The 21089-nt window shown below is 45.4% G+C and overlaps 1 protein-coding gene across 13 annotated transcripts in view; it reads right to left on the bottom strand.

Moving 5' to 3' along the window:
- The window catches only part of Clta (clathrin, light polypeptide (Lca)), a 29031-nt gene extending 9126 nt beyond the window's left edge, over positions 1-19905 (bottom strand). For 4 of the 13 annotated variants that reach the window (NM_001080385.2, NM_001369156.1, NM_016760.3 and 1 more), the window contains exons 1-3: positions 10713-11051; positions 4871-4908; positions 3730-3847 (exon numbers count right to left, since the gene is read on the bottom strand). In NM_001080385.2, the coding sequence (NP_001073854.1) occupies positions 3730-3847; positions 4871-4908; positions 10713-10929 (373 nt within the window). In that variant the 5' untranslated portion in view covers positions 10930-11051. Of the gene's footprint in view, positions 1-3729; positions 3848-4870; positions 4909-10712; positions 11460-19020; positions 19279-19836 lie in introns of those variants that run through there. The other 9 variants (NM_001369157.1, NM_001369158.1, NM_001369159.1 and 6 more) reach the window with 4 other exon arrangements.
- Positions 19906-21089: the final 1184 nt, after the last annotated feature.

The following is a 21089-nucleotide window of genomic DNA, read 5'->3' as shown; positions in this document are numbered from 1 at the left end:
AGGAGGCCACATGAGCTTCAATGAAATAAAACCTACCACCAAACCCAAATCCAAGTGGACTACCCCCCAATTACTGCCCTTCTGTGGCTGGCAAGATGGCCCTGGGGTAGAAGCACTTGCCATGCAAGCCTCATGACCCAAGCCCAATCCTGGGTTCCACAGTGGAACCTTGAAATGTTTAAAACTTTAATTGCCTTTTGATTGGACTATATTCTATGCATTCTAACAATCATTAAAGTTATTTTTTGTTAGGGCTAGGCATGACAGCACACACCTTTAGTCCCAGTACTAGTAGGCAGAGGCAGATGGTTCTCTGTAAATTTGAGGCAGTCTGATCTAAGTATCAAGTTCCAGGACAGCCAGAGAAACAAGAGATACACAATAGAGAGACCGTGGTTTTTTTTGTTTTTGTTTTTTTAAAAAGTCTTTCTTTTCTCAAGTTTCATTGCATGGCCCAAAATGGATTTGCTGTATAGCTCAAACTGGCCTCAAACTTGTATGTTTCTCAATTACTAGGATTAGAGGGGGTATCACCATAGCCAGCGTACGTATTTTTCATTAAATGTTAGGATCAGTCTAACTGAAGTAAGATGGGCAGTCATCTGTAAGTAACAGTGTGTGCAGTATAAAACCCAGGCTGCCTGTCTGTCTGCTGGCTTACAGATTCACTGTGTGCTAGCACAAGTAACTGAGAGTCCTTACTGTTCAGCCTGATGGGACACAGCTCTAACAGCACGAGCTGGCGCGGGAAGGAAGGAGCCTCCTGAGAGCGAGGCACGCTGACGGGAACCTTCCTCCCCAGCCAGCCTCACCACTCCTTATAGGAGCCATTTGAGACCACGGCCACCGGCTCCGCTTCAACACCGTGCTTTCTCAGTTCTTACAGAAAAAAAGGGTGAAACCACAGAAACCCCCTGCCAACAAACATTGACTGCAATACAAGACCAAATGTTCGACTTTCCCTGAAGTGGCCATCTTGAGTTGGGACTGGGGATGCGCACCTGTAATCCCCGTGCCCAGGAAGCTCCTAAGTTTAAAGCCAGTTTGGTATGCACAACAAATCTCAGGCCAAATAGGGCTACACTATGAGACTCTGTGGTGGAGCTGGATGAAGGAGCCCCAGCTAAGAAAATTCTTCAAAGAGTTGCTCAAAACCCAAACTTGGTGGTTAGAAAAAAGAAAGAAGACATTTCCTACCACCAAAATGTACTTCCTGTGAGACAAACTCTGCCTCCAAGCCGTCACTAAAGACAGACAACGAGCAAGCAAACAACCACAGCTGCTAAGCCCTGTCATCCTGTTTGCAAGTCCCTTAACAACGCTCTCCAACACAGGAGCTTCCAGCCACACATGGCCACTGGAGTGTAAGCTTACTAAACATAAGTAAAGTTTAAAACTGAGTTTCTGAATCAGTTACAAGGACTTGAATACCCACATATGGTCAGGGCTACGATACTGTGTATTATCACAAACAAACTGGCCAGAGGCATAGATACCAAGTATCTCTACCTAGGAAAAGCCATTTAGTTACTGCTATTCAGGGTCACTCTGTTTTGAAAGCTTTGAAACTAGGGATAAAAGGTCTGGCACTGACTGGTTAGGCTATTTGGACAAGGTCTCTCCCTACTTCTAGGAGTCAGTTACCCCATCTGAAACCTAGGGAGCCATGTTTCATTAGGTAGAGTCTGGGAGAATACTGGCATAAGTACATGAAGACTTCGCCACTTCTAGGAGTCGCCCGTATGATAGAGCTGACCGGCCAATCAGAAGGAGTATGTGCACATCTCTCTATAAACCACACAGGGGTGATGGAGAGGCCCCAGCAGTTAGGAGCATTTGTTGCTCTTACAGAGCATCCAGGTTAGGTTCTTAGCACCCACACGGTGGCTCTCAACCATCTATCTTGGTTCCAAGGCATCCCAAACCCTCTTCTGGCCTCTGAAGGCACCAGGCACCACTGGTGTGTGTATGTAAACAAAACACTAAGGCACACAAAATATAATAAACAAATCTAAAAATAAATGAAGCCCACACATAGAGAGGCACACTCTTAACTAAATGAAAGCCATTAAGAGCTGGCATTGTAGCGTACGCCTTTACTCTCGGCACTCAGCAGCCCAACCCCGTCTACACAGCGAGCCCCAGGACAGGCAGGGCTACAAAGAGATGCTATTGGTCACCTCCTCACACTGTCACAGCAGGCTTCCCTCATCTTGAAGGAATAGGTGACATTAAGGTATACAATTCTACCAGAAGCTGATGCCAAGGCAGGGCCTGGCCTGCCCGGCGAGATGGCCATGCACACAGACGCACTTAGGAAGCAGTGTGGCTGGTGGGATGGATGTGGATCCCGAAGCACAGCAGACAAACTCACATTTGTTTTTACCACTTCTTAGCTGTGTGCTTCAAACAATCCACTTATAATCCTCAATACCTTTACTCATAAAAATGCAAAAGGGAGCTGGAGAGATGGCTCAGCAGCTAGGAGCTCTGGCTGCTCTTCCAGAGGACCTGGGTTCAATTCCCAATACCCACATGGCAGCTCACAACTGTCTGTAACTCCTGTCCCAGGGGATCTGACACCCTCACACAGACATACATGCAGTCAAAACCACCAATGCACATAAAGTAAAAATAAATATTTTTTTTAATGCAAAAAGACCCCTTACCTTATAGGAACAATTAGGCTAAGAAAAGAAGTCCAGGCTCCCTGTTATGATTTGGAAACGATAGGCTAGGACCCCCTAAGAGACTCATGTAGGGAGCTTGAGAGACGATTCAGGACTTTAGAAGACCAGCATCCACATAATGGCTCACAACCATCCATACCTCCATGTGCAGGGGATCCTACACCCTCTTCTGACCTCTGCAGGTACCAGACACATGACAGACATACATGCTGCTAAAACATTCATACACACAAATTCAACTATAAACCTTAAAAAAAAAAAGGCTCACGGTGCTATTTGTTGGGAAGTGACTGGACTACAAGAGATCCAACCTAATTGATGGGTGGATCCATGGCTGATTCACAACAGAATGGACCACTGGGAGATGTGGTAACAAAGGGGAGCCTGGATGAAGTGGTGGCTGCTGAGAGTCCTTCTGAAGGTAAATAACGTCCTTAGCCCCTGGCTCCTCTGTTTCCCATCTGCCTTGAGGTAACAATGTCCTCTGTCTGTTCTGCCAGGATGTTTCTATCTTGTCAGACCTAAAAAATCATAGAGCCAGGAGCCCTTTTCTGAAACGATGAGCCAAATCAAACCCTTTTCCCTAAGCTGAGTCTCTCCACTCTGATGTCACAGCAATGGAAAGTTACGAACACATTTCCTAACATTAGGTTCATCTTTCAAATGACAAATGAACCATCCGTGTAGCTCAAATGAACAGTACTTCAAGTTCCCATATACCCTTATGAACAGCTCTAGGTCAGTAACTGACTTCCTCCAGGCGCCCCCCTAGTCAGCAAATCTTGAACTGAGCCTTTCACCTCAAATCCAGGGCTCTCCCTGGGAGGACGCCTCCCTATGCTCCTGTGTTCTCATGCAATAGCCTGTGATGAGGTATAGCCTTGTCAGTGGCCTTGCGACCTTTAGTCTGAAAAATAAAACTTCCTCAAGACCGATCAGAAACACTAGGGCTGATGCAAGCTTCCGAGGGACAAGAATGCAGTCCAGGTCAGCTACTCTACTGAAAACAGACACCCGAAGGCAAAAAGGGCTTCCTTACCGAGGGCTTCCAGGCGCTCTGTCTGCTCTTCTCTCCACTTACGGATACTTTCAGGCTCTGACTGCAATCGATCCACTTCTGAAATGGCTGCGTAACTGTCTGTTGGACCATTGCTCTCCTTAACACAAAACAATCACACACTCTATCAGTACCCCATCCTTCCTAAGAGTAGAACAGGTCACATAGCGAGGCTGTGTAAAATGTTAAAGGATGACTTAACGCAACAGGAGAGCCCTACAAGCCACCAGCACTCCCTGCATTACAGCATTACCGAGCTGGGTCCTTGCACTCTCAGAAGGGAGGCAAACTAGTTGTTATCTGTTAAAAAGTGGGGCACGAGTAGGTGACAGGAAAGCTGAGGCTGGATGCATAAGGGACACATTAGGACTGTGATCAGTCTCTCTCCTCACTCGACAGAGAGATATGCGCTAACCTTCAAAGCAACAAAGCCAAGCTTAGAGCCTAATTAGGGCTTCAAATGACACTGTACCATGCAGGAGACAGTCACTGAATGCCATCTAACCAAACGGTAAATTTTAAGAAAGAATTCAAAAGAAAATGCATAGCAACTATAGTCAAATCAGGGAAGGATCAAAAACTGCAGACGACTATGAGTCAGAAGGCAGGGGTGCTTTTCTGTAGTGGGTAAAGACTTGAGACCTAATAACACATTGACAAAACCTCAGAGCTGCAAACTGATTTGAGAATTATATGATGTGGCCACCTGGGGTTCATTACCAGCTTGACCGTATTAGACTCTAACAACGAGAAAGAGCGTTAAAGTTCTAGTGAATGCCAGGCTTAGTGGTGGATCCCAGCTCTCAGGAGGCAGAGGCAAGTTAAACTGTGAGGCAGCCTAGCCTGGTCTCCTTAGTGAATCCCAGGACAGCCAGGCCCACATTGTTCCCAGTGACTTCTATAGTACTGGATATGGCATAGGGCACATAGTGCTTAAATTGAGGATGATGATCATCGTTTCAAATTCTATTTTTTTTTTTTCCAAAAAGCTCTTACTGCCACTGCCACTGTCTACTCTGGCAGACAGGGCACCAGCACTGGGGTCTCTTTTAGGTCAGTCAGTTCAAATCACAGTTAAGGCTCTAGTTTAGTGTTATTTAATATAGTTAAGAGCACTCTGTACCTGGTAGTATTCACCATTCATCACTCCGTCAACAGCATCTGTAAGACATAAGATTTCAGCAAGTCAGTCAGGGCCACTTAAGGATTAAGGATTATATACGAGAATACAATATTGTGTGCTGCAGCAACTAGAAGCTACTGAATAGCCTGTAAGAAGTGACAGCGGGGCTAGAGCATAGCTCAATGGCAAGAGAGCCTGCCTAGCCTGCATGCCTCAGAGAGGCCCTAGGATCAAAAGGCAAAATACTTCGGTGGGGGAAGGGAGCCGGAAAGATGGCACAGTGTAAGAGCACTGGAGGCCCTCTGAGAATGCAGGTTTGATTCCCAGCACCCACAGGGCAGCTTAAAACCATCTGTAACTCCAGTTCCAGGAGATCCAATGGTCTCCTTGTGTCTTCATGGGTACCAGGCACCCTAATGGTGTAGAAACATGCACACAGGCAAAACGCTCATATACCCAATTTAAAAAAAAAATTGCCTGACACCCTGAGTCCACTCCCTGTGACCCAAACAGTAGAAGAACAGGACTCCTGCAAGCTTGCCTCTGACCTGCACGCACACAGGGGCCAGGGTGTGGATATGAACTATCCGTGTTCATACACGCCTGTAGTGCCAGCACTCAGAAGCTGAGGCAGGAGATCAAGGGTTGTGAGACCAGCCTGGGCAAATTCCAGGTGAGCGTCAACCATACAGAAAGAAACTAAAGGTAGGTGGCATATAGCCTAATAATTCTAACAAAGGTTCCTAACAGTGAATAGAAGTATTTGGCTGGTGTAGTCCTTTGATGAATTTCTTGTTGAAGAATTGCCAGGCCACAGGGTATGTATTACTGTGAAGGTTCCTATTCTGAGGTAACGAGGTATCTGACATCTGACTTTCTTCTTTATTCAACTGTCTGAGATCTGCCTGTTTTTACTGTCTTCTGATCTCGAAATTCTCTTTATTAATAAATCTATAATACTGCAAGTATTTCCCCCATTTTGTTCACCTCCCTCCCCAGGCGCCTCTCTGTGCACCTGTGCATGCATGTGGAACTCAGGGGTTCTCATTGGATATCTTCCCCCAAGTGACTTCAACCTTATTTTTAAAGACATGGTCTGCTGGTTGGCCAGCAAGCACCAGGGATCCTGTCTCCTCCCAACTCTGGGCTTGCAGGCATCTACCACAGCAGTCAGATTTCACATGAGTACTTGGGATCTAACTCAGAGTCTCGCTTGTGCAGGATTTGAGCCATCTCCTATGTTCATCATTTGCACGTGCGCGCGTGTTTAATTGACACAGGCTTTTACTGTAGCCCAGACTGTCTTCAAACATCATGGAAAAACATCATGTTGGTGAGAATGACCTTAAACTTCGAATACTCTGCCTCCCTTCCCAAGTGCTGGGAATACAGGCCTACACCACTGTATAAGTCAGGTTATACGGTACTGGGAATTGAACCCAGGGCTTCATGCATATTAAGCAAGCACTCTACCAACTGAGCTACATCCCAACACCCCATATTGTTTTTCAACTTGGTTTATGACATTTAATCCTGAGAGTTTCAATTCAATTTGTCAGCAAATGTTACCAACTATTACTCTGTGGCTTCTGCAAGGGCTATCCCATAATAACATTTTTTTTTCTTTTATATAACTAATCACACTTTATTTAAGCCATCAGGTTTGACAGCGGGGGCCTTTCGCCCACTGAGCCATCTCACTGGTGTTTCTGCCGGTACTTTAAAGAATGTCTGTCTCACCTGGAATCTGTTTTTGTGTAAGGTAGAAGAGTGAGATACTCTTCGACCCCTGAGCCTCCGATGGCTAGCCCGACCAGTCCTACAGTATGGTTAATAGATTACAGCGAGCACTGTTAATACGGTTCAGCCTAGGGACAGCGCCAAAAGACGACTTTGGCCACTACTCTAATAAAACCAGAGCATTGCACACTCATACTCCTAAACTACTGGCAGCCTGCCCTTTGGGTCTGAGGAATCATCCTGGCCCGGCACATGCTTTGAGCTCTTTACTAGATATTACTTTATTCTTCTGACATTCTAAAGACTTATGTATGCGTATGGGTGCTTTGCCTGTATGTATATGCAGGCCACTGTGTATACAATGCCGGCAAAGACAAGAAGAGGTAATCAGATCCCCAGAAACTGCAGTTCCAGCTACCATGTGATGCTAGGAACTGCAGCTCGTAACCCCTGAGCCATCTCGATAGTCTTCTCATTCTTACATCAATCAGATGACCCAAGTCAAAGAACAGTCTACAGAAACAAAGGAATTATATCTATGGACTTTGATTTAAGACAACTCCACTAACACCAATGATGCAGAAAACTTTCTCAGGCATCTTAAGAAGTCCAGAAAGAAGGCAGGCAGAGTGGGGCACACCTTTAATCCCAGCCCTTGGGAGGCAGAGGTGGGCAGATCTCTGTGAGTTATAGACCAGCCTGATCTTCAGAGTGAGTTCCAGTACAGCCAGGGCTACACAGAGAAACTCTCTCAAAAAAACCAATAAAGGGAAGTCCAGAAAGCCACAGAGGCCACTCAAGCAGAGCAGCCCACGCTTTAGCCCCAGAACCTCGGGGACAGAAGCAGGTGATTCGAGTTCTGCCAGCCTTATTTATAGCAAGTTCCAGAACTACAGGAACAGACCCTGACTCAAACCACCACCCCATCCCCGCAAGAAGAAAATAACCAAGGGCAGAGTAAAGTTTCCATGGAGCAAGGCAACTTTAACCTTATGTTTATGTCAGCAAGTGAAGTCAGGCAGACCTAGGGCTGCATCCTAGCTGAGCCGAGGATTAGCTTGTACCTTAGAGCACAGCTTAGCTTGCACAGTAACCAGGTCTCATCCGAAACCTGCGACACCGCAGCCTCGCTGGCGGATGCTGCATGGATCCAGAGGCATGCGGAGTGTTTGGATGCAGTAAATGCACAGCATATTTAAATATCATGTGTAACACTCTTTAATTTCTTTCTTCCATTTCTACCAATAAAATTAATCTCCCTCCAGAAAAACAACCTTTAATTCATCTCTCTTGGCTTGTCAGAAACACCGTGCCTGTGACCACACGCTCTGTCGTCCACCAATAAATACTTTCTATATCCTCTCCTCCAGCCCCCACCACTGAGGGATATTTTTCAATATCTGACTTGCCCCACCTCCTTCCTAACCATCTGTTCTTCATGACTACCCCAGCCACTTCACCGGGTTGGTTACCTATCCCTAAACATATGTCTTGGCCCAGCCTTCTGTTTAACCTGTGGGCATCTCCCATGGGCATTTTCCCTGCAGAGGGAGCAAGTTTACGTCTTTTTTTTTTTTTTTAATCTGTCCCTCTGGAAAGTACATGAAGCAGAGCTCCCACCTACTCTTTCAATTTACTCGGTATACCCCAAAGCCTTCAAGCCTTTTTTTTTTTTAAAGACTTATTTATTATATGTAAGTACACTGTAGCTGTCTTCCGACACACCAGAAGAGAGCACCAGATCTCATTACAGATGGTTGTGAGCCACCATGTGGTTGCTGGGATTTGAACTCAGGACCTTTAGAAGAGCAGTTGGTGCTCTTAACCGCTGAGCCATTTCTCCAGTCTGCCTTCAAACCTTTTAACGCCTCTTCCTACTTCCAGAAAAACAGTAGCTAAAATTCACTGACTGCTTACTACACACCAGTAAGCAATCACAGACAAATTGATGTGATTCTAAAACACCTTGTGGTATATATTATGTACCTTAACAGAGAAGAAAGCAGGCTAAGCCGTGACAGTCGTTACATAAATCGCCTAAACTCGCCCTCAAGCAGCAGGATAGCCTGAATCCCAGCCACTACTGTGTTGAGTATGAAAGTTGTCAACTCCCAAGAGGAAGTGCTGAGATTACACTATTACTGCCCTCAACACACTGTCAGGAGCTGGCATTAAGTCGTTAAATGCTTAGTTCATAAAAACGTCTTTCCCAGGAACTAAGTCAGCAACCACCTCTTTCCTTCCCTTTGCTGAAAAAAAAAAAAAGCACAACTGTGCAGCCTCTCCGTTTTATCCTCCCAACTGCCTAGCAGGGCTCTTTCTGCCTACCTATTTGTCAAACACATGAGCACCTACTATAGACCAGACACTTACACGATCGATCCAAATGTGACACTGAACACATACAACACTGCCCGTAGAATGATAGACTCTTCTATGGATGCTACTTCTCCCAATTCTTGCCTTCCCGACACACCCACAAAGCCTTTCTTCCGTCCAAGCACACCCTGCTAAAACATCTGCAACAGAACGAGGTATACACAGTCTGAGGGAGGGGAGAGTCGGGGCTGTTTTCTTCACCAAGTCATGACTCTCTAGGACTCAGTTTTCTATTAAATGAAGGAAGGACTCTATAGGACTAAAAAGCAAATTTCAGGCGTTCTCATGCAAATGCAAAAGCCCACTCAAAGAAAACAGGCTCTGCCGTCAGTTCTAGGTTATGGCCCAGGTCTGTCCAAGCAGCTTGCTGCAAACTGCAAACCTGGGGTACAGTACAGGCTCCCATAGAAGCTCTGGCTGGGGCATGATTTGTCTAGGAGTTAGCATAATGTCCTGCTTTTTTTTGTTTTTTTTGGGGGGGGTTGGTTTTGTTAAATAAACAAACCCAGAGGCTGCAAAGTAGGAGCAAGTCTGTCCCAAAATATTCTGCCTGCTTAAAATGGCCATTTGTGATCTCTGGCCTCAAATACACTCAAAGCATTACTGTGGTGCATGGGAGCCTAAGGCTGCACCACTCACTGTCACCATGCCGTTTGCTTTCATTGGTCACCTGCCTCACAGTCGCAGAGTTTAGAGGGTAGATATTCTTACTAGCCCGGAGATTGCCATTTAATATTTTTAAGTTGCATTTTTGGGTGAAGGGTTCCCCCTATGTTACTCAGGCTGGTGGTGAACCTCTGGCACCAATGTCCCAAATACCTAAGTGCATGATGGTCCACAGTGCCAAGCTTTTTTCCTTGTAAATGGAAAGCCATTGTCTCTCTCTCTCTCTAGCTATATCCTACTTCCTTCACTACTGAATAGGCCTTTTCCACGCCATCTTTCCTCCCACACCACAATCCTGAGCATCAAACAAGGAAGCCATCCAAAGGCCAAACTGTCATCCTATCCCGTCTCTGTTGCTTGAGCTCTGCTGTGGAAAGGCCCACACTGCACTCCACATTCATCTTTCCCTCCTCCCCCTCCTTAGATTGGTCCGGACTATCCCTGCCTTTTCCTGAGGCAATTAATTCCTTCCAAAGCTGTTTCCAAAGAATAGCGCCAGGAGTCCTAGCCTCAACAATGTATGCAATGCTTGTAATGTAACACCTATCCTTCTGGGTCAGTTTCTTTCTCCGCAGCCGGCCCATCTTTATGAACTCCTTATCTTCCTCCCCACAATCCAAAGTTTTGCGTATCTTTAACTGCTAAACTACGTTGACATTTTTGTTTGCACGTGTGTCCCAAAGTTTATACTACTCTCACTTTTTCCTAATAAGCAATTATTTCCGAGTGGACTCAGCCATGTCTCTAAGTCTGGCCAAACTGCGCCAATGCGGCAGCTTCAGAGACCAGGCTTCAGGCACAGCAAGGGCTTGGTGAAAAGTTGGACAGAACGGACCCGGATCCTGACAGTCGGTGCATCTGCGCTCCCCTCCGCCCCGGCCCAGCAGCACTCAGAAGCCGGCAGTCTGCAGCAGCGGAGGTCCGTGCAATGACCCAGACGGGGTCTCACTTCCTCTTTGCGCTTCTAAAGCTTCAGCCAGAAGCCCAAGTTCCGCGTAAGAGCACCGACCCGAGTGTGCCCACAAGTCCTCCCGCCCGAACGCCGCTGCCCTCTCACCCGGACCTCCCGGCGGCTCGCCGTGTGGCTGCGGCCCGGGGGCGCCGCCGTCCAGGATGGCGAAGGCCTCATCGTTCTCGATGCCCGCAATCTCACTCTCTTGCTGCGCCAAGAAGGCCGCGGCCGGGTCTTCTTCGCCGGCGCCCGCCACCCCGTTTCCTAGAGCGGGGCCACCGGGCGCACCGGCGGGAGCGCCGAATGGATCCAACTCGGCCATGACAGCCCAACTCAACCGCAGAGACGCCGAAGCCGAAACCAACCGACCGATCCGCCGACACCCCGCCCAGCAGCCGACACTGTGCTGGCGGCTGCTACCGGAGGACGAGCGAGAAGAGGGAGAAGGTGGAAGCGGAAACCCTGCTTCTATATCCGGTTGGGTTGGTGAGCCACAAAAAGAACAGCCAATCAGAAGACGGGAGCTGCCCAATCAGCTGGCAAAGGGGAGGAGCCCTGGGGACAACTCGTGACTGGGAGCAGAAGGAAGAGCCAGCGGAAGTGCCACCCTAGGGGAAGCTGGGAGTCGCCGAGCATCGGGAGCTGGAGTGATCAGGAACAGCCATTTGTGGGCATCAGGGACGTGAGCTCTTCCCGACTACTCAACACACAACCACTGGGTGTTTCTGAACCTCAGTGTCCTCGCTTGGAAAGCTGGTAGAAGAATCTTGCATTGCCTCCCTCCTGGATGATTGAAAAATTTTATGGGTGCATAGACCAAGAGAAGTGCAGTTACCATTTAATGTTACCACCCTAAAAAGAAAGAAAGAAACAAAAAACAAAGGTCACTTTACTACTTGAACCTAGTAGTTTGAGGCCAGCTTGGGCATCAAGTAGAAAGCCCCGTTAAGCAACCAACCAACCAACCAACCAACCTTTGGGTCAAAGATGCCTTCACAAATAGAAAGGACAGGAAAAATGTGAGTTCTATTTTTTCTTTTAGTTATAGTTAGTTAAAATGTGTGTGTAGATCAGAGGCCAACTTGCTGGGAGGCAGTTCTACCATGTGAGTCCCTTAGGTGGAACTCGAGTAACCAGGCATGGTGACGGCACCTTTATCCAGCCATCTTGCCAGTCCTGTGTGATTTAATACACATATCTTTGGTTGGTTTTGTTTTTTTTTTTTGTTTGTTACTTTTTTTTTTTTTTAAGATTTATTTATTTATTTATTACATGTAAGTACACTGTAGCTGTCTTCAGACCCTCCAGAAGAGGGAGTCAGATCTCATTACGGATGGTTGTGAGCCACCATGTGGTTGCTGGGACTTGAACTTCGGACCTTCGGAAGAGCAGTCGGGTACTCTTACCCACTGAGCCATCTCACCAGCCCCATTTGTTACTTTTTAAGTAACTACATAAACTACTTTTATTTTGCTGAATGGGGACAGAAGGCAAAGCTCTCTACCAGTGAACTCCACGGGCCTTGTAAAAACCATCCTAAGCACGGACTGTTTAGAAGAAGTTTAGAAGGCTGGCAACATGGCTTAGCAGGTAAAAGTGTTGTTTGCAGGCCTGATGACCTGAGTTGGCTACCATGGCATAATCAAATATGCCGTTGCACACATAGACAACACAGTACACACAAGATGAGTGTAAAAACAATTTATAGAAAAGTTTGGGGAAAGTTAGTGCACATTTGTAAAGCCAGCAGTCTGGAGGCAGAAGCAGGTGCATGCTCGCTAGTCTTTTTCTCTCAACTTGACATGAGCTAGAGTTACCCGAAAGGGGGGAACCACAATTGAGAAAATGCCTTCATAAGATCCTGCTGTAAGGCATTTTCTTAATAAGTGATTGATGGGGGAGGGCCTGTCAGCTGGTGGTCCTGGATTCTATTATAAAGCAGGCTGAACAAGCCAGGGGAAGCGAGCCCAGCAAGCAGCATCCCTACCATGCCTACCCCCATGGCTTCTGCATCAGCTCCTGCCTCCAGGATTCTGCAGCGTTTGAGTTCCTGTCCTGACTTCCTTCAGTGATAAACAGCAATATGGAAGCATAAGCCAGATAAACCCTTTCCACCCCAACTTGCTTTTTGGTCATGGTGTTTCATCTCAGCAATAGAAACCCTAACTAGGACAAACCCTAAAAAAAAAAATAAATAAATTAACAAACCAAGACATGAGTTTGAGGCCAGTGTGGTCTACTTAGCAAAGGCAGATACTGGGGCAGATGATGTCCAAAAAACAAAACAAAGAAGGTATGATGTATGAAGATTTTCCTCAGTCATCTCTGGAACGTCCCTGTGAAACTAGTAGAGACCTCCATGAGAAGGCCCCAGGAAGAGACGACTCTGGCTGCTGTGCTGACGCATTTTATATCAGCTTGACACAAGCTAGAGTCATTTGGAGACAGAAAATGCTTCTGTTAGGTAAATCTGTAATGCACCCCCCTTTCTACATTTTTAATCAAATATAGTTATCTTCATACTATTTCAATTATGGTTCTCTTTCCTCATCTCCCAGTTCTTCCCCACCTCCCCACCCTTCAAACTCCACTCCTTTCTCACTCTCTTAAAAAAAAACAAATAGGATGGGCCTGGGGAGATGGCTCAGTGGTTAAGAGCACTGGCTGTCCTTCCAGATGTCCTGAGTTCAAATTCCAGCAACCACAAGGTGGCTCACTCACAACCATCTGTAATGTGAGATTTGGTTCCCTCTTCTGGAGTGTAGGCAAAACACTGTGTGCATAGTAAGTAAGTCTAAAAAAAAAAAAAACCTGGAAAATGAAGATAAACAAGAATAAAATGAAATGAACAGATTAATAAAATTTAAGAGCACAAGAAAAACAGAGAGCGAGAGAGAGAGAACCCATAAAAACTCAAAATTGGAAACCTTACTATACAAGCAAAAGACAAGTAAGGTTAAAAAAAGAATATAAGAAAACAAACAAAACCCAAAGCATAACCAAACAAAGCAGTATAAGAAAAAAAAAATCTCCAAAGACATAGAACTCTCAACTCATTCCCCAATACCACTTTCTGGATGCCGCCATGCTTCCCAGACTTATCTTCGGAAACTGTAAGCGAATCCCAGTGAGATGTTTTCCTTTATAAGAGCTGCCTTGGTCATGCTGTCTCTTCACAGCAATGGAAACGTTGACTAAGAAGTTGGTACCGGGGACTAGGGTGTGGCTGTGATAGGCCTGACTATGCTATTGTTTGGAGGAGTGTGGATTTTGGAAAGCAGCGGCTTTAAGCGGGGCTTCTTGGGCGAGTCTAGTAGAAGCATGAAGACGGGGTGCTGAGGATGACTTGAACTGTGGGGGTCTGGCTGAAGAGGTTCCAGTGGAGAAGAATTTTAATATGGGGCCTAGAGATTGTTCTTGTGATGTTTTGGTGAAGACTGTAGCTGCTTTTTGCCCTTGTCTGCAGAGTCTGCCTGACACTAAGGTAAAAAGATTCAGATTAATTGCATTGACAAAGGAAGTCTCAAAAAAGCCTGCTATAAACTCTGCCCTGTGGTTCCCTCTTTTTTTTTTTTAATTAGGTATTTTCCTTGTTTACATTTTCAATGCTATCCCAAAGGTCCCCCATACCCACCCACCCCCAACCCCCTACCCACCCACTCCCCCTTTTGCCCTGGCGTTCCCCTGTACTGGGGCATATAAAGTTTGCAAGTCCAATGGGCCTCTCTTTACAGTGATGACCGACTAGGCCATCTTTTGATACATATGCAGCTAAAGACAAGAGCTCCCGGGTACTGGTTAGTTCATATTGTTCCACCTATAGGGTTGCAGTTCCCTTTAGCTCCTTGGGTACTTTCTCTAGCTCCTCCATAAGGGGCCGTGTGACCCATCCAATAGCTGACTGTGATCATCCACTTCTGTGTTTGCTAGGCCCCGGCATAGTCCCACAAGAAAGAGCTATATCTGGGTCCTTTCAGCAAAATCTTGCTAGTGTATGCAATGGTGTCAGCATTTGGAAGCTGATTATGGGATGGATCCCTGCATATGGCAATCACTAGATGGTCCATTGGTTCCCTCTTATGAAGAGCATTTTGATCAAGTGTAGCAAACTTAGAAAGGGAAAATACAAAATGTATGATTCAAGGATTAAAGGAGTGGAATGGAGCTAAATCTTTGTGTTCAAGAAGATAAACAAATTAAAGATACTAAGTGAAATTAAGAGAGTGGTGACTTTGGGGCAAGATCCCATCCTGCTAAGCTTCCATCTTGTGAAAAGAATGTTGAAAAAGGGACATTGCCACCTAATCTAAATTTACTATGCATTCACATTGAATGAGGGAGTTATATCATGTTAGGTATCATTATAACCTGATTATTGTTTTCACTTGGACATAAGGAGATATGATGGTGTGTCAAGTTGACAAGGGATAGATTGTGATGGGTATTCCCAATTATCAACTTGACTATATCTGGAATGAACTCCAGTCTAGAAATGGAGGGTGCACCTGCAATCCAGATCTTCAAGCAGGAAGACAACATGCCTTGATCCGGATATTGAGATGAGATGACACACAATTTTGATCCAGATCAACACATTTAACCCACTATTTGGGATCAGTAGGTGCCAATGGTGAAGATGTAGACTCAGTGGCAGTTGAAGGCCCAGGACTGAAGGAGTCATGCAAAGAAGTAGAGGCTTCAGCACCATGAAGAGAACCTATGAGGAGCTATTAGTGAAAGTGCAGCCTAGTTGCAGTGGAAGAACCCAGCATATATGAAGACCCCAATACCATGGGATGATTATCAAGAATAGCAGCAGCAGTAAAGTGGATCAACCTGAGCCTAGACTTCTACAGAGGGCAGAACTGGAGAAGTGACCCAAGCCCTTTGCAGGGCTCCAGAAGAGCATGTGTGGATTCCAGACATTAGAACGAGAAGCTGTGAAACTGAAGTTGCCTTGGAGACCCCAAGTTGTTTGAGATGCCAAAGCCATGGGATATCTGCTGAGGAAAGTTGTTAAGAAGGAGTAGAACGAGCCCAAGAGAAAGAATTGTGTTGCAGTCAACAAAGCTGAAAGGAGTTGGATATCAGACATGGAGATGCAAAGTTTGGGGTTTACTCAGATGGTCTTGTTTTAGTACAGTATTTCCTCATTATGATGTTTTGGCATGGTAATGTATATCCTGTAATGTTGGAAGTGGGTGATCTGCTTTTTTATTTTAATTTTATAGGGGACTACAGCTAAGAGATTGCATGAATCTCAGAAGAGACTTTGAACTTTTAGAGATTATGATAGACTATGGGTTCTTTCTCATGGCGTGGGCCTTAGATGCAATTGACTGGTGGTTGATTACTCCAAAAACATCTATGCCACTGTTGTACCAGTGTACCATGCAGGAGAGTCACCAATGTAGGTAAAGGGTTTGTAGCTGAGTTAGTGATTACCTTTCCTCTGGTAGGGTATAGAGTACCTTCCAGTACAATGAACGCTATTTCAGAAGCATCTACTATAATAGGTTTCCATGACCCATTCAAATGGCCTACTGTTAGTTCTCCCTCCCTATACTTCCTTCCTTACCCAATCTTCCTCCTCTCTCCACTTAATCCTTCTGTTCCAGCCTCCTCTCCGCCGTTTTTCTCTATGTATTCTATTTCCCCCTCCTTGGGGACTACTTCCCTCCCCTCTAGTTCCTCACTGCATATTAACCTCCATAGTTGTTCATATAGTAACCTGCCTATTAAAAGGCTTAGCAGTAATATCCACATATAAAGGAATGCACACCTGTTTAGTTACTGTTCTATTGCTGTGAAGAGGCACCATGACCAAGGTGACTTTTACAAAAAGAATCATTTAGTTAGAGGCTTGCTTACAGTTTCAGAGGGTTAGTTCATATTTACCATAGACAAGAAGCAGACTGGCGTGGCACTGGAGCAGTAGCTGGGAGCTTCACGTCCTGATCCACACACAGGCAGCAGACAGACAAGGAGAGAGGCACTAGGCCTGGTGTACGCTTCTGAAACCTCAAAGTCCATCCCCAGTTACACACTTTCTACAAGGAGGCCACACCTCCTACTCCTTCCCAAACGATTCATCAGCTGGGAACTAAACATACAAACAGAGGAGCCCTCGGGGTTTTGCTCACTCAAAGCATCTCAATACTATATTTGATTTTTGAATTTTCCATTTCCTCACTCAGGATGATTTTTTTCTACTTCTATCCATTCACCTGAAAAATCTCATGATTTCAACAACTGAATAATATGCCATTGTGTAAATATACCACATTTTCCTGATCCATTCATGTATTGATGGGTATCGTGGTAGTTTGAAAATGGCCCCACAGACGTAGTACTACCTGAAGACCCACCTATAACACTCCTGGGCATATACCCAGAAGATGTTCCAACATGTAATAAGGATGCATGCTCCACTATGTTCATTGCCACCATATTTATAATAGCCAGAAGGCGGAGTCAACTCAGATGTCCCTCAACAGATTAATGGATACAGAAAATGTGTTACATTTACACAATGGAATACTACTCAGCTATTAAAAATGACTTCATGGGGCTGGTGAGATGGCTCAGCGGGTAAGAACACTGACTGCTCGCTCTTCCAAAGGTCCTGAGTTCAAATCCCAGCAACCACATGGTGGCTCAAAACCATCCATAAAGAGATCTGACTCCCTCTTCTGGAGTGTCTGAAGACAGCTACAGTGTACTTACATATAATTAATAAATAAATAAATAAATAAATAAATAAATGAATAAATGACTTCATGAAATTCTCAGGCAAATAGATGGAACTAGAAAATATCATCCTGAGTGAGGTAACTCAGTCATAAAAGAACAAACACGGTATGCACTCACTGATAAGTGGATATTAGCCCAAAAGTTTGGAATATCCAAGATTCAATTCACAGACCACATGAAGCCTAAGAAGGAAGACCAAAATGTGGATGCTTCAGTGCTTTTTAGAAGGGTGAACAAAATACTCACAGGAGGAAATATGGAGACAAAGTGTGGAGCAGAGACTGAAAGAAAGGGCATCCAGAGACTGCCCCACCTGGGGACCCATCTCATATACAGCCACCAAACCCGGACTTTATTGTGGATGCTGGGAAGTGCTTGCGGATGGAAGCCTGATATGGCTGTCTCCTGAGAGGTTCTGCTAGTGCTTGACAAAGACAGAGGCAGAAACTCAAAGCCAACCATTGGACTGAGCTCGGGGTCCCGGATGGAGGAGTTGGAGAAAGGACTGAAGAAGCTGAGGGGTTTTGCAGCCTCATGGAGGGAGCAACAGTGTCAACAGGCCAGACCCCACTGGAGCTCCCGGGGACTGAACCACCAACCAATGAATACACATGGAGCAACCCATGGTGCTGGCCACCTATGTGGCAGAAGATGGCCTTGTTGGACATCAGTGGGAGGAGAGGCCCTTGGGCCCAAGGGTGTTCGATGTCCAAGTGTAGGGAAATGCCAGGGCGGAGGACCTTCATAGAGGCAGGGAAGAGGGGGTGGGGAGGTCTGAAGGGGAGACCTGGAAAGGGGGAAACATTTGAAATGTAAATAAAGAAAATATCCAATCCAAAAACAAAAAGATTGGAAACCTCTCAAGAGAGAGAAAGAAAAAGAGAGAGAAAGAAAGAGAGAGGGAGGGAGGGAGAAAAGGAAGGAAGGAAGGAAGGAAGAGAAAATAAATGGCCCCATAGGCTCCTAGGGACTGGGCCTATTAAGAGGTGTAACGCCTTGTTGGAGTAAGTGTGGCATTTTCAGAGGAAGTGATTAACTGAGGGGGCAGGCTTTGAAGTCTCAGAAGCTCAAGCCAGGCTTAGTGGCTCATTGTCTCTTCCTGCTGCCTTTGCATCCAGATGTAGAACACTCAGCCAGCTCTCCAGCACCATGCCTGCCTGTGTGCCGCCATGCTTCTCACTATGATGATAATGGACTAAACCTCTGAACTGTAAGGCAGCCCCAATTAAACATTTTTTTTTTAATAAGAATTGCCCTGGCCATGGTGTCTCTTCACAGCAATAGAAAGCCCGACTAACACAGGCATCAAGGGTGTTTCCAATTTCTGGCTTGTAATAATTATCTTTTTAAATTTACTTAATATTTATACCCATAAAAACACTGGAGGCAGGAGCTGTGGTAAAACCCCACTAGCTCAGCAAGGTAACTTTACTTTCTTAACTACAAAAGATCTATTTACAAGCCTGATTCTACAATAAACTGCTAGCTCCTTAGAAATCTTTCTAGCTGTGTCATTGTACTGAGCTAATCTACCTTTCTCTTGAGCTCCTCCAAACCCAAGAGGGCTCCTTAGTTCTTTCCTAGAATCCTGTTTCTCCTATGTCCTGCCCACTGGTTCTCTGAGGTTCCTGCTAGCCCAAAGAACAAATCCCTACCTTACCTGGATCTCCTTCTATGAAGCCAAGCCAAAAAGAGAGAGAGCCCAAAAGTCCAAGTGAGCAGAGCTCTCTCAAAGGTCCATTGCTATAAAAGAAGTCTCTAGCTCCTCCTTACACCCTGGCCAGGCTGAGCAGAGTCACGGACATGGTGGTGGTGGTGACTCCAAGCCAAGTCAGTGGGGGCCAAACCATTTCACCTGTACAGTGGAACAGCTCAAGGCCATCCAGCTGACTTTGCTTCAGGTCATAGAGCAAAGACCACAGACCTCCTCCAAGCAATGTGCCTTGAAATGGGCGGGAACTTTCAATTCTTTAGCATTCTTATCTATCTAGGCCTGTAGAGGCACACCCAAACTGCATCTCTTCCAGACACAACTGCCTCTCACAGACACTGTATCTTTGTGGGCTTTCCTGTTTTGCCAACACACAGGATGTCAATGTACAATCACCAACTACCCAGTGATACCGGCTATCATGAGTAGGACAGCAATGAACACGGCTGAGCAAGTGCCTCTGTGGGTTAGTGGTCCTCAACTTTGCTAATTCTGCGACTCTTTAATACAGTTCCTCACGCTGTGGTACACCCAACCGTAAAGTTCTTTTCATTGCCACTTCGTAGATGTAATTTTGATCCTGTTATGAATTGTAATATAAATATTTGCATTTTCTGATGATCTTAGGCAACTCCTGTAAAAGGGTCATTCAACAACCTCAAGAGGGTTGCGACCCACAGGCATTATAGTTGGGTGCCTCCCAACTACCTTGTCTAACTTAAATTAGCCTGTTTATTCTATCTACATCTGTCACGTGGCCATTACCTCTCACTCGGACCCAGCACGTAATCCTTCCAACTCTGCAACACACAGATCCTCCCGCACATGAGTCTTCCCACAGTCCCTTTCTCTCTACCAGGAAGTCCTGCCTTCTACTTCCTGCCCAGCTATTGGCTCTCAGATCTTTATTAAAGCCAATCAGAGACTGCTTTAGGCAAGTGAAAGAGGACAGAAACACACCTTCACACAGTATACAAAAAAATTCCAACGCTCACCATCAGTAGGTGAGAGTTTCCCTTACCCAATATCCTCACCGCTGTGAGCTGTCATTTGCTTTATTGATCTTGGCTATTCTTACTGGTGTGAGATGAAATCTCAAAGTAGTTTTGATTTGCATTTCCCAGATGACTAAGAATGTTGAATATTTAATTCTAAAGAAATTAAAGATGCTATTTATGTTTCATCTTTTGGAGACTGTATTTATTCTGTGCCCCGTTTTTAATTGGGTTATTTGTTGTCTTGATTTTCAGGAAGAGGTTGTTGTGTTTGGGGGTAGAAATTGGTTTAATTCTTTACATATTTTGGTTTTAGCCCTCTGTCAGATGCGTAACTGGTAAAGATCTTTTTTCATTCTGTGCCTAATTCTTTGTCCAAATGACAGTGTCCTCTGCCTTACAGAAGCTTTCCGTTTCATAAGGTTCCATTCATCAATTGTTGATCTCAACGCCTGTGTTAATGGTGTTCCTGCTCAGGAAGTCTTTTCCTGTGCCAGTGAGTTCAATAGAGTTTCCCATTTTGTCTTCTATCAAGTTCAGGGTATCTGGCCTTGTGTTGAGATCCTTGATGATAGACATGACACAAATCACTTTGCATTCTTCTACATGCAGACATCCAGTTTAACCAGCACCTTTTGTTGAAGATGCTGTCTTTTTTCCAGTGAGTATTTCTGGGTCTGTTAAAAATCAGGTGTTCAATGGGTCTGTACCTTTGGGTCTGGGTCTTTAGTTTGATTCCACTGTTCATCATGCTTGGTTTTGTGCCCACACCGCTTTGTTTGTACTACCATAGTGCTGTAGTCCAACGTGAGACTGAGGATGCTGCGGCCTCCAGCAGTTCTTCCATCATCCAAGATTATATTAACCATCCTGTGTATTTTTGTGTTCCCATATGAAGCTGAAAATCATCCTGTGAAAAGTTGTCTGTGAAGAATTGTGTTGGACTATTGGTGAGAATTGCATTAAATCTGTAGGTTGCTTTTGATAGGATGACCATTTTCACTATATTAATCCTACCAATCC

Source organism: Mus musculus, chromosome 4, assembly GCF_000001635.26.
Source record: "Mus musculus strain C57BL/6J chromosome 4, GRCm38.p6 C57BL/6J".
NCBI lineage: Eukaryota > Metazoa > Chordata > Mammalia > Rodentia > Muridae > Mus > Mus musculus.
The sequence above is the reverse complement of the archived record's forward strand: the minus strand, read 5'-3'. Positions and strand labels throughout refer to the sequence as shown.